A 13,702-nucleotide genomic window follows, 5' to 3' on the forward strand; every position below is an offset into this window, starting at 1 on the left:
AAAGGTGCAATAGATTTATCATTATATTTTGTTGAAAATATATATTAGTGTGATTATTGATATATGTAATTTATGATATAATAAGATGAATTCATATGTCAAATTAAACATATCGACAGTATTTTGAAGCTGACTGAGAGAAAAAGAATTTCTTTTTCAATAAATTAATAGCAATTAAATGACAATATTAATGCATCTGGAAACTTAACTAAGTTTTGTGTTATCTCGTTTAAAATATATATTTTAACATGACATTTTCATGAGTTCGAATAATTATTCGAAACAAGTGACTTAATCGATCTGTCTTGCCCTTGAATTGTTTTTATCTCTTTCTCTATATATCGCTTCATATTCTAATTGTCTCTTACATTGTTATGTAAATAGTATACTTTTTGAAAAGAAAGAAATGTAAAAAAGTATATTAAATACATATGCAACTGTCAAAAAACGCACATTCCCACATCACGCTTAATATACTCGTTAAGTTTGAAATATTGAATTTAACATTTATCATTTTGTAATTATGTTGGTTGATTGAATACATGTATCTAGCTCATAATTAGAAAGATATATAATATGTCAGTTTTATCTTGTTCACGTTTGATAACGCCTATGTATAGTTTATTTAATATATTTTAATTATATGTAAAATAACACAAAGAAGCTAACTATATGTGTGAGTGTACATGTGAGCATGATTGGAATAATGAAAGTTTGATACTTTCGCTATTTTTTTAATGATTACATTCACAATAAGTTTTGATCGCAACAAATGCTGGCCATTCTGTACTTTGCAAAAAAATTTTTAGATCTAGTCTTTTACAATTACTATCAATACACAGTGATAACATATCTAACTATTAATTATAAATTCTTCATCTCTTTCTCTTATAAGAGAATACATCAAGATAAAGAATTTTAGAAAGCAATTCATGATTCTTTGGATGTAAATTACCAAGAATTAATTTATGCTGCCATATTACAATTATAATACTTCTTGAATATTGATATGTTTACACAAATCACACATCGTAGTAATGGATAATGTACACTTAACTTCAATCTAATATGGATAACAATCAAGAGATATATTAGAAATTTCTGATATTCTTTATAAAGATATTTCTTATACGGAAATAAGCGAATATTTAAAATGATTCAAAATAATTTAAATAGTACTAATTGATATTTCAATGAAAGATAAGTGCTCCAAATATTACATTATATTTATATAATTATAGAATAAAATATCAAATGTTTTATATTTTGTTATAATCAATTATAAAAATTATTTAATAATAGAACTTATTATCTATAAAAATATATTTGGATAGGAACAGAAAATATATTAGATATATTAAATTAATATATAAATGTATATTAATTTAATGTATAAATGTATAAAAATCTGTCCATTTTTTACTTAATGTTTAAAATTCTAACATTAATTGGAAATTTATTTGATATTTTATGAGATGCAATTTTACTCAATATTTCTTAGGTCATAATATGGTCACTTAATAAAGAAAACTGCATTTTATTTTGTTACAAGACACAAAATTATAATTAGCATAAAGATACAAGACTATTCAATTGAAATGATTCGGTACAAATTAAAAACTTTGAAATGCTCTATCAATTCTCATTTATATAACAAACTTTACATATAATGAACATCCACATTTTACATAATAAATTAGTGAAATTCTCTGTACCTATATTTTCTAATTTCTTTTGCATAATATATATCAAGAGTGATAAAATCCAAATAAGATATGTACTATCTATACAAGATACACAAAAGTAGAGTTATACAAACAAAATATAAGAACGTAGAAATAAAGTACACTGTACAATTGTGGGAACACTTAATAAATATTTACCACAATTGAATTTCACTTTTTTTTTTGCGTTCATATCTATCAGATTTATCAGCTAATACGATGTGTTTATAACATCTTATATAAATAAATATCGCCTCTACTATAAAATATTTAAGATTCATTTTAAATACGTTAATATCATAAATTTAATTGCAAAAGTATGGTAATACAAGTTAATATGTAAAATAACATTTTCATAAATATATTCTGAGATTGAATTATTTAAAGTAATAGAGGCATAAAATTAATAACGCATTATTTTTTATATAATTGATCTTTCATATAAAGTTCAGAAAAAGATATAAATGCTTAATTATTGGAAGTGTTTCCTAATTTTTATTTTATCCTATGATTTCCATTAAATGATACACACAAGAACTGGCCCAGCGTCGCCCGTAGCAGTTGTGGAAACCGTAATAAATATAACCTTATAAAGCCCCTTTTCAAAGAATATTAAAAGAAAAATAATATAATAATCATATGTATGTATATATATATATTTACGGCATTTCTTTAGAATTTCTTTAGAATTCTGCTAAAATATAAATTTTTATTTTCTTGCTATAATGAGGGACTTGAAGGTAACGGTTCCGCTTGTTTCTGTCTAAGGGCGCGCTTGAAATGGCCACATAGGTCACAAGGCCAACGCTCCATCTGTAAAATAGTTTAAATTACGAATGGACTAATAGTGACATTATAAAAAAAATTAACATCAACATGCATCCATTACACTAGGTAACATTTAATTTCTGTCGAAGACATAAAATATTTGTAAATCATCAAGTGTTGTATTTATGAAATTCTGTAAATATGATGCATGCTTGAGAGTAATTCTATTGGTAATTGAAGCTCACACACATATTCTGTCAGAGGGTCCATTATAGCTAAAGCTACCCCCAATAAAACTCAGAACCATGGTCCATCCAATCTTATATTTTAAATATGAACCTGCTACAATACCATGTCATAAACTTCATGTTCATGTGTACATGTAAACTGTAAATATGTTTCGTGGATAGTGTACATGTTGAGATGTGGATGTTTTGTTTTTTTTCCTTAGCATATGTTTCCTTAGAATGTATATAAACAAATAAGATCAAACACTCGATCTAATTTAATCTTCTTTTTCATCCCTGAAATTCACAAAAAAACAGACTTATTAATATTAGCTTTATTATTACAACATTATAGATTAATTAATTTTGAATACAATCACATACTTTACAACTTCTTGTTGTTGCGTTGGATCAAAATGAAGTTCAACAATTGTCTCTTGTCTACTTTGCACTTTAAAAGACACCTGGACTGCTAAGTAATTGTCTTTGTTACTAAGTTGCCATCCAGAATACTGAAATAAAATACAATCTCTATGAATTATTTACGCTTACGAATATAATTTATGCAAAGTCATTTCATTTTTTGATCTAATAATTTACACCATCAAGTTATAGTTCAATTAAAAAAATAAAAAAAATTTTTATTTCTAAAAAATAATGTACTTACTGTCGTTGTGCTTTTGTACAGTACTTTCCCATCTTCTTCAAAAGGTAAAAATTTTTGGAGTAACGCTTTTCCATCTATCCTCCACAAAGTTGGATAAGGGCTTGATTCTACATCAGATTTACCCTTACTAGATGTTTTATTTTTATTCGATACAAGGTCAGCTTTTGCAAGAACAAACGACCCAGACTGTAAAAAAAAGAGAGAAATATGAATCTCAGATAACATTTTAAAAGAGTTTATAATTGATTCAATCATGTTTTAATAACTTACTGTGTAATCCTTTGGAGTTTCTCCTGATTCGTTGAAACTGTTATCATCAGAATCTTCATCGTCCTCGTCCTCCTTATCGTCATCCTCTTTCTTAGAACGCCTTTTCTTTTTTGGTTTTTTTGCTGTATCAGAATCAGAATCTTCGTCTTCATCCTCGTCTTCTTCTTCATCCTCATCCTCCTCTTCCTCATCTTCTTCTTCAGAATGCTGCCGCTTTTTTGCTGTTTCCCTCTGCGGCCTTATTTTAGTACCACTCTACAAAAAAATGACAAACAATATTAGATTAAAATATAATATACTTGTAAATTATATGTGATATATATTTATCACGCTTTTAATTTGTCAAAATTAATTTATTAAATTTGCTTTTAATTTATTGTGATTCTCTTCTACATAAATATAATTATAAATACATTTAATAATCAACAAAAATATTTCAAAAATAATATCCTTATATATTTTCTTCTAGGATGCATATTTGAGCTTTCATGTACTAATATAGAATTCCATATATATATATATATATATATATATATATATATATATATATATATGTATGTATGTATATATATATGTATGTATGTATGATGCGCGTGCGTTCATGTGTGTGTGTGTGTGTGTGGATGAAAAACGGGCGCGTGAAGAATTCGGTGTATGTGACGTCGCTTGCTTCTGGCGATTCGAAACGTGCCGCCGATCGGCGCCATTTATCTTCGGCGACGGCCGACCGGCCGGCAAGGATGGCCGCCGCGATGCGGACGGAGCGAGGGACGAGCCGGAGGGAGAAACGGCCATAGCTCGAAAGATACGCTCTAACAGCGCGACGTCGTCGCCGTGCGGGAGCCTGCTCGGCGCGGGCACGACTTCCGATTCGGTGCGGAGACGCGCCGGAAGCGGCGAGAGGAGCATCTTACCTCGCGCGCGTTTCTCGCAGCGACGACGGACGGGGCGGGAGGAAGAGACGGGGGACAGGGGGGAGTCGCCGCCCGCCGCTAACGCCTCGCTTATACTCGATATACTGATCTCAGGACGCGAGGGTCTCGCACTCGCCGCGACAGGACGATCGTCCGTGTGAAACGCGAAATAATTAAGACAGCGGACGATGCAATCGCGATGGAATTTTTTTTTCTCGCGTCGCGTCCGATTCACTCGCGGCGGCGAGATGTCCACCGAAAGATGTCGGCGACGTGCGAGTCGGCTGCGATGTTCCCTGACAGGCGCTTAATCGCGCGCGGAAGGACCCTAATCCCTTTACAATGACGGTTCGAGTGGAACCTCGGACGAAAATTCGACGTAGAATCGAAAAACGATGTTTTCGGAACGCGGCGTGCACTCTTACCTCCGCTCCGGGCTCGGGGGCCCAGTCCTCTTCGGAGGCGCCCTCGACCTCCGGATCGTCCGGATCGTCCACCTCGTAATCGTCCTCGTCTGAGACATCCTTGATCTTCTTCATGCTGCCTTTGCGCGAAATGTTTGTCGATATTGCGGTATACAGGCCGCGGAAACACGCACTTGCGAGAACTGCGAGAGAACGACGTGCACGAGATCGCAAACAATATGGCGGTCGGTAAGGGAGGAGGGGAGGAACGCTCTTTATTATCGCGAACTCGCGGACGGCGTGGCGCCGCGGCTGCGGAAACGGTCTCCCGATGGCGCCACCGTCGCCACCCGCGCACTCGTCCTAATGTGGCGCGGGAAGACGGAAGGAAGTAACCCCTGCGATTTTTTCTCCATTTATATTTTCTACGCATCTCGAGGAGCTTTCGTCTCGCGTATGAATATCTCATATTAGAATTATATAAGAATTATTGTATCTTATATAGTGTTCTGAAATATATTTGTTAAAATCCAGCAGGGAAGAGTGGCGTCTACAGCAACTACTTCGGACATTCGGTAATTATCTCAAGATGCTTTTCTTCGAGATTGTTCGTCGCGATATATCGATTCGGATTTTCAAATGTAAGTTAATAATAGATGTGTATAAGAATTAAATTGTTACAAAGCTAATTAGATGTAAGATATATGGAGATATTTTTTGTCTAAAATTTTCACATACGCAAGTTTTCGAATATATTTGGCGAAACATAAAATCATAGATGATACTCTTTGCGGAAGTGTAAAAAATTATTACGCGCAGAAAATTTCTAACGAGACATCGAATGTTTCTTAATAAAACGTGATGATCTATATTTGTATGTTTTGTTATTTAAAGATAATATTTATAAATAATGATAAGAGGGTACAAAATATATGTAGTACAAAATATATAATTGACGTCAGATCACGATTGTGGGATGCAATTGATACAAGTAATATTTTTTCAACGTAAATACTTTGATTGTTAATAATTTTTTGGATTTGCACCGTTTTCCAGGTCGGGTCGATATGGGGGTTGACGCGTGCGCCGATGCCCGATGCGTCGAGACGCTGTTCCCTCAGTACTTTCGTTAGGGACGATATCAGCAAAAACCCTGGTACGAGGGTAAGGAACGGACGAACGACGTGATTGTGTGGAAAGATGTTCGAGCTCTATGGTGTCGGTAAGGATGGCATGGTTTATCGTTCTCCGCCCCCGAGAAGAAAAGAAGTCGACATCCTAGAGGTAGATAGGATACGACGAGCATTATTAAAAATTCCTCGTTAATTATATTGGTGTCTCGAAAGCTTTCTTATAATTGCCTTGTCACGAATTTACAAAACTCTCCTGAGAACATCTGAAATATAATTTACAGGACACGAACACACATTACGTATATCATATTTTTTGAATTTTTATCGTTTTTAGAGTGCAATTTTTTTCTAAAAAATATAAAATATAATATAAATTCAATAAATAAAATAAGTAATATTTCAAGTAATTTACAATAATAAAAAATAAATAATATTAATAAAATAAATAATATTTTTAATAAGAAATACTACTTATTTTATTCATTATAAAAAAAATTTGATAGTAATATATAATTAAAGATATTTTAGAAAGAAATATGTCTTTATCAAAATATTTAGAGCAATTTTTGAAGCTTTCAGTCTAAGAATAAAAATTATAATTAAATAAAAGATGAGAATTTTGAAAAAATAAGATTAATATGGAAGAGACATTATATTGCATAATATATTTATATAAAAATTACTTTTTAAATATATTTCAGTACAAAATTAGTCGAGAGAATAGTATGTAAAGATAATTCACACAAAGTAGTGTTTCCGAGCTAATTATTTTTATAATTGTCTGAAAAAAACAAAGATGTTCTATGCAAAATAGTTTTTTTGTAACTTCTTTTTTCAAGGATAACGCGTCTTAATACGTATATCTTTCATAATTTACGGGCTATTAATGGCGTAATATGCGACATTCGTGCAACGCGGATAAATGTTGTGCAATGTTTGCAATCTTAGAATTTACAGACACGACGTTGAAACTACTTTGTAGCTTTGTAAATCAACATTCTTTTGCAGACCTGCCTGCAACTCTCCTCACCAGAACTTATGAGAAAATTGCCCAACGGCGATGCACTTCACCACATCAAGGATACGGGTGTTTCGACTTCCTTCAACAAGGCTAAAGAACCGTTAAGAGAGAGCAGTGAGTGCATAAAAAAATTGTGTACACAGTAAAATTCAAATATCCGGAAAATTTTATTCATGTCATAAAATTTTATTTTATCTTCTTTTCTAAAATTACCAATTTCTTTTAATCGTAGAATGCAGAGAGAAAAAAAGCCAAATATATCTTTTACATCGAAACCTAACATGTATCTCAAATAATTGACTAATTTTTCCTAACGAAAAAGCGATGACGTAAATATTATCTAAACAAAATTCTAGAGTTAAATATTGAAAATGTTTAGATTTTTATACTTTGACATATACTTGACATATATATACGTTAATGATTATAATTACTATATAGTATTGACATAAGTAACATTTAAAAGTGCATAGAAAGTGTTCCGATTAATATAAATTTAATTCCATCGCCGTATCGATGTGCTTTCTCGCGATTATTCTATGATTCCGCGATGTTTCCGATGACCGAATGCGTGACAGTTTCTTTATTTTCTCTAATTTCGCACGTCAACGAGTTCGCTTACATAAAGCCTCCTGAACGAAGAAGAGAAGTCATCGAATGATGACAAATGACGAGTGGCAAGACATGCCGGGCAATTTGGTATGATTTCTATTTACGGCTCGGCGATCTTCTCGATTACATCGCGTATTCGATGTCGGCTACAGAGACGACAGATCGAAGTTTCGGTTACGGTGATTTCACGTACGGATAGATACGATCTACGCTCGGCTGATCTTCCCAGTTGAAGACGATTCCGCTTTGATTGTCTCATTGATGTCTCATTGATTCTCTAAAGCAAACTGATTGTTTTCACATCGCTTATTGATTTCGTGTCATTATCGAAGCATGCATATGTAGGGTTCATAGATACTTATAGATTTAAGAAAATAATATAAACATCCTAAAAATATAAAAAAATTAAAAATTAGAACATTTCTTTAGATACCTTTAGATATGACATTTTTTAAATTGTGCGTCTGGCAGATTTACATTATTTCTAATATCTGACAATATATAATATAATACAATATGTAATAATATTGTAGGACGAAGCGTTGTAAGAAGATGGGTGGTAATGACTGGATTCTTCTTCCTCGCATGTGCCTTAGTGGCTGGAGTAGGTTTGCCTCTCGCCTTGGAACTTCGAAGTTCTCATTTGTTGGAAGCTAGATTGCAGGTGGTTCGAAGGATGCTTTCAGAGATCCCTCTGATTGATGGGTAATAATTGTTTGATATTTTTTATATAAATTAATGGAAAAGAATAGATTCTGTACGGATATATAAAATAGATTTGTAAAAGTTCTATAAATTTTTTGAAAGCTTTATTTTTTATTTACTATTGAAATTAAAATTTACGTAATAAAATAATAATTAAATTTCGAATTTGGCAGGAATAACGATTTTGCCTGGAATCTGCGGAAGCACAGCGGTAGCACGAAGCTAGGTAACTTCCCCTTCGACGAGGATCTGTCACGCAATGCTAGCTGGGGCCCGCAGTGGCAGACCGATCTGATTCGCTTGGAACAGGGGATCGTTGGCGCACAATTCTGGTCGGCCTATGTGCCATGCGAGGCACAATTCCTCGACGCTGTGCAACTTACCCTCGAGCAGATCGACATCGTGCGCAGACTTACGTCGCGCTACCCCAAGCGAATCCGGCTGGTGACGACGAGCGGCGAGCTGGAAAACGCGCATCGAGACAGAGTGATCGCCAGCCTGGTAGGGATAGAGGGTGGTCATAGCATCGGAACTTCCATGGCGGTATTGAGGAGTTTCCATCGGTTGGGCGCGCGCTATATGACCCTAACCCACAAGTGCAACACGCCATGGTAAGTTCGACCGCGAATGACAAGAAAGAATGAACCTTGGTAGAACAAATTAGCATCTTCTACTAGCTAATGTATGCTTTTCCATCGCGGAGTTTTATTGCGGTCTTTCGACTTATTTGATACATCCTTGAGAGTTTACATAAGTATGTCCTATTTAGTCAATACAAGGTAAGTAAAAAAAAAAGAAAAAACACAATACGGACTAAATCAAAAGAAAGCGTAATGTAGCTTGAATGCGTTATCTATTTAAGTCGTGCTCGATTAGATTGAGTATGTTTGAAATTTTAATAACTTGAAACTATTTATCTGATTATTGCTCTTGATATTTAATACTTTAAATATTTATTTTAAGAATTATATCTTTTTTATATATCGTATACATCCATAAAAATATAAAATAAGCGTCTCTTGATTAAAAGTTTTTCAAATAATATTTTTCATTCGAGTAATATATTATGTAACTTTTGAAATGTCCAATATTTGTACATTTATAACAGCTCTAATATTTGTACATCTATAACAGCTCTTTGATTTTTATTTCATAAAAAAATTAAAAACAAGTGATCTTACTTCTATATAGGAAACTTCTTTTTCATTATTAGATATTTTTGTCGAGCTTAAGAATCTTAATTACGTCTATACATTTTATGAATCTTTAATTTGATAATCGAATGTCAAAGGATATGTGAATTTCAATTTCCAGGGCGGACTCATGTTCCGTCGATGACCCGAATTCGGACGCACCCTCTGATTTCCACAACGACGGTCTCTCGGCGTTCGGCAAAGCAGTTGTTCGAGAATTGAATCGGCTTGGTATGCTCGTGGACCTCTCTCACGTCTCGGTGAGAACGATGAGGGATGCTCTCGCGATAACAAAGGCGCCGGTCATATTTTCGCATAGTGCCGCCAAAGCACTCTGTAATTCTTCGAGTAATGTACCGGACGACGTATTACGGAATTTGGTAAGGAAGAAAAGCAAGAATCCCAGAAAAATATCAACGTTTATCATTAAATGAGTTAGATCTATGTAAACATCATAGGGGAAGATACAAAATTAAATCAATCTGTTTAACTCTTAAGCGATTATTAACCGGAAGTTAATTTTTCTCTTTGATTCATTTTGATTAAAAAAAACTAATTTTCTTTCTAGTTATACACGCTTACTCTCTTAAAAATTAATTTTTAATTACTTCGCAAAACAAGAAGTTATTTAATATAGGATGATGTATTTAAGATAGGATTATGTAACATAGAATGACATAATTTTTGTTCCAATAATAATCGCACAGCTTTCATCTCTATTACTGTTCTAGTCTCTCAACGGTGGTCTGGTTATGATCAGTTTCGACAGCGCACATTTGAGCTGCAGCGATAAGGCTTCTATGTATGATATCATAGGTGTGTAAGTAGATCGCGGAGTGAGAAACATCAAAAAGATGAAAACATTAAAATCGTAGTTAAACATCAAAAACTTTGAGATAACGAATGAAACCAAGACACAACGACGTACTCGCGTGTCTTCTTTTACAGCTCACATCAATCACATAAGACGAATAGCTGGCGTAAATCACGTGGGTCTCGGTGCTGGTTATGATGGAATATTGAGGTAGTTAAAGACGCGTCAATATTATCATATCTTTATCATCTATAATGTAATTCGATACAATGTAATTCGATGAGAGATAATCATTTTCAAGGAAATTACGTAAAATCATCTCTTTAATAGTTTTCCGAGTACCGATTACAATAGTATTCGTTTAAAAATATTATCTTTATCTATTTCTTATTGATTAATTAATTGAAATATTTAAATTCTAGATAGATTTTAAATTTCAAAATATTTTCCATAATTATATAGTTAACGATAATTTATAATATAATTAATAATTATATTTTATTATATTAATTAGTAATTTTTAATTTCAATTATATTTCGTTAAAAAGATAAGCAGTTGAATATTCAATATTTCTCTGTAGAAATAACAATAATTATTTAACTCTCCGTCTGTACTATGCATTAAACACGTTTATTTCATATTTATCTATACAATCAGAAAATTTAATATTATTTATTATATAGAGATTATTATATAGAGATCTATATTTGATGAAGAAATCAAAAATATTATAAAGAACTATTTTTTATTGTATTATATATATGATGTAGTGCAACGAAGTACAAACTTCAAATGGATCTAAATGGTGTAGGTGATTAAAGCAAATATTATTCAGACCACCGACGGAATTGCCGGACGTTTCCGGTTACCCTTTGCTGCTGGCTGAGTTGACTAGAGATCGTAGATGGTCTGCGACGGATATAAAGAAACTGGTGGGCGGAAATTTGTTACGTGTTTTCAAGGAAGTGGAGAATCATGCGGCGACTCTTTCGCATCAGTTTCCGGCGGAAGAGTGGATCCCTCAGGAGCTCATCGAGGACAGCGCCTATTGCAGATATCACGACGCGTAAAAGAAAGTTTCTCGTTTGCGTGTACAATTATTTTCGACATATGATGCTGTCAATTCAACTCTGCGGGTCATTTTTCTTGATAAAAGAAGTACGTACTTTGAACTGTATCATCTTTGTACCTGGAGCTCTCTTTAACTGTTTTACATTTTTAATAAAATAGCGATAGATACTCTGTACTGTAATAAAATTCCTCGTTTTTTTCAGCCCACATAAAATTATATAATTTAAGCTTTGCTAAATTATATAATTTTAATAAGTAAAAATATAATTTTTCTCTTTATCTGGAATTTTCCTACATTGCATATGTGCATATTAGAAAATTTTACCACTTCTTTTCTTTTCTAGAAATTTTTTTTCCCGAAAAAAACTTCATACAAAGTATTTATAAATATGTTGTATCTTATATTAATAACTTATAAAACAATATTCAAATCAAGTATTTTTAGTTATAATACGAAAAGTGATTGTATTATATTTGCACGTTGTAATGGTGTGCATTAAAAATACTTGATTTTTGTATGGTATCATAATTTTCCTTCGTATTATTCTTCACTTTGTATGCTACAGGGTATGAAATTGAAAAATTTGACAAACATATTTGAAACTATACAATCGATTACGTCACATTCAATTGCGTTTATGGTCAAAATTGATGTTAATAGTTAAGTCAATTTACCTTATGTCTTGAGTCCTCTCCGTGTCCACCGTCACATAATGTATGTTGGAGCAATTATTTAATCTCGTACATACATTTACACATTCATATACGTGCATATGAACATGCTACACGAATATACTACAGTTAATAGAGGCGTACAAGTCGCAATATGTCAATTACATCGTTTAATTTTTAACTCGAGGTTTATACTTTAATCGGGGACGGCATCGTAAATAATCCAGCTTGATCTGTTATCTGAATCTCGTATAACTTATTAAGAATAACAAGTAAGTCTTGGCAGTTTCGATGATGTTTGAATAATTCATATTCAATATTGTGGGAGGAATTCTTTCTCGATAAGAATATTAATAGTATCTACTTTTCTTTGTATGCACGTTTTGACGTCTGTTAGATTAATAATTGATTCCAGGTTATGATGACAAAGTCATTGAACTTAAAATCTGCTTATGAACACTTTCTTGACACGTCAATTTAACAGGAAGATTATATTTAATAATGCTGACGTCGTAGACAAATTAGCTTTAAAAAGAATGTGTTTTTATTTTAAATTAAAAAATATAAGAATTTAAAAGATATAATGATTCTTAAAATTATTTTCTTCACAATATTTGAAAGTATTTTAAAGTTTTAATTTAATTTTTTTATTTTATAACAGAAGAAGGAGCTATATTGATAAAAGAATTATTTTTTTATCGTATTAAAAATAATAATTTTTTTTCCACGAAAAATTTTTCATTTAAATGATTATTTTTTTTTAGCTATCCTACTAAAGCGATTGCGATTGATGATTTTGCTGACAGAAGGACAATATTCTTTTAATGTGAAGAAATCTGTGTTTGTTTTAATTCAAGCAAGATATATAAGCAGTAATAAATTTAAACAAGATTCAGTAAACGTGAGTGTATTAAAGTAAAGTTTCGTATTTTTTGACTAACATAATGCAATCTTAACGATTTTATTAAATTAATTAAATTTTATTAAATTATTAAATTAATTTCTTGAAAATTGTTCTACATAAATAATTATATATTAGTCATGCATCTTTTGATCCAATTCGAAAAATCATTTGATTTGCAGACAAGATATTATTCTGCAACTTTCTACAGATAAGAACACATTAATTCTAATAAGATACTTCAGAGCACTAGATCTTCCATTTTTCAGAAATCGTGAAAGTGCTACATTGACCATGAACGCGTATCAAACTCTCGCTCTCATCAATGTTAACATATACTCGAGATATGGGTCATGCTATAGATTGCAATATTTTTGTTTTTCAAAACAACTGAGGAGGCGTCACCCGATTACTTTCTTCTTACAAAACACCTCTCAATAACGCTCAATAAGCGAATTCGACGAAGCGGATTAAACCGAATTGAATCTTATCGATGGAAAAGCGAATTTCCTCGATTGTATTCGGTAATCGTTTCTTTTTGTTACTTTAGTGGTTATACTCGATCGATTACATTGATCGATAAAATATATATTGATTTTTATTTC

At 32.2% G+C, this 13,702-nt stretch overlaps 2 protein-coding genes across 4 annotated transcripts; one reads left to right on the forward strand and one right to left on the reverse strand.

The window, feature by feature from the left end:
- Positions 1-2,445: 2,445 nt before the first annotated feature.
- Positions 2,446-5,240, reverse strand: LOC105253846 (FK506-binding protein 3). Its single transcript, XM_011262171.3, has 5 exons — positions 4,996-5,240; positions 3,657-3,911; positions 3,387-3,572; positions 3,104-3,231; positions 2,446-3,016 (listed from the first exon to the last, which is right to left on the reverse strand). The coding sequence occupies exons 1-5, from the start codon at positions 5,107-5,109 to the stop codon at positions 2,998-3,000; spliced, it is 702 nt and encodes a 233-aa protein (XP_011260473.1). The 5' UTR covers positions 5,110-5,240; the 3' UTR covers positions 2,446-2,997.
- Positions 5,241-5,532: 292 nt separating this feature from the next.
- On the forward strand, positions 5,533-11,719 carry LOC105253847 (dipeptidase 1). 3 transcript variants are annotated; one of them, XM_025412695.1, is made up of 9 exons: positions 5,533-5,549; positions 6,031-6,258; positions 7,116-7,242; positions 8,274-8,445; positions 8,619-9,056; positions 9,760-10,018; positions 10,370-10,454; positions 10,587-10,662; positions 11,289-11,719. In XM_025412695.1, exons 2-9 carry the CDS (start codon positions 6,175-6,177, stop codon positions 11,521-11,523), a joined length of 1,476 nt encoding a protein of 491 aa, XP_025268480.1. In that variant the 5' UTR covers positions 5,533-5,549; positions 6,031-6,174; the 3' UTR covers positions 11,524-11,719. The 3 variants fall into 3 exon arrangements, with proteins under 3 accessions (XP_025268480.1, XP_019883843.1, XP_019883844.1); XM_020028284.2 differs by having other exon boundaries at positions 5,534-5,615; XM_020028285.2 differs by having other exon boundaries at positions 5,534-5,615; positions 11,265-11,473.
- Positions 11,720-13,702: the final 1,983 nt, after the last annotated feature.

The sequence above is a fragment of the Camponotus floridanus genome, unplaced genomic scaffold (assembly GCF_003227725.1).
Source record: "Camponotus floridanus strain SB8 unplaced genomic scaffold, Cflo_v7.5 scaffold55, whole genome shotgun sequence".
NCBI lineage: Eukaryota > Metazoa > Arthropoda > Insecta > Hymenoptera > Formicidae > Camponotus > Camponotus floridanus.

What these genes read in the sequence shown, in the direction of transcription:
- LOC105253846 (XM_011262171.3), bottom strand. Translation starts at nt 5,109, where the DNA reads ATGAAGAAGATCAAGGATGTCTCAGACGAGGACGATTACGAGGTGGAC. An exon ending in AAACTCCAAAGGATTACACA is followed by an intron (nt 3,573 to 3,656) that starts GTAAGTTATTAA and finishes TTTTTTTTACAG; the next exon opens with TCTGGGTCGTTTGTTCTTGC. An exon ending in TGTACAAAAGCACAACGACA is followed by an intron (nt 3,232 to 3,386) that starts GTAAGTACATTA and finishes ATTTTATTTCAG; the next exon opens with TATTCTGGATGGCAACTTAG.
- LOC105253847 (XM_025412695.1), top strand. Translation starts at nt 6,175, where the DNA reads ATGTTCGAGCTCTATGGTGTCGGTAAGGATGGCATGGTTTATCGTTCT. An exon ending in AAGAAGTCGACATCCTAGAG is followed by an intron (nt 6,259 to 7,115) that starts GTAGATAGGATA and finishes ATTCTTTTGCAG; the next exon opens with ACCTGCCTGCAACTCTCCTC. An exon ending in CACAAGTGCAACACGCCATG is followed by an intron (nt 9,057 to 9,759) that starts GTAAGTTCGACC and finishes TTCAATTTCCAG; the next exon opens with GGCGGACTCATGTTCCGTCG.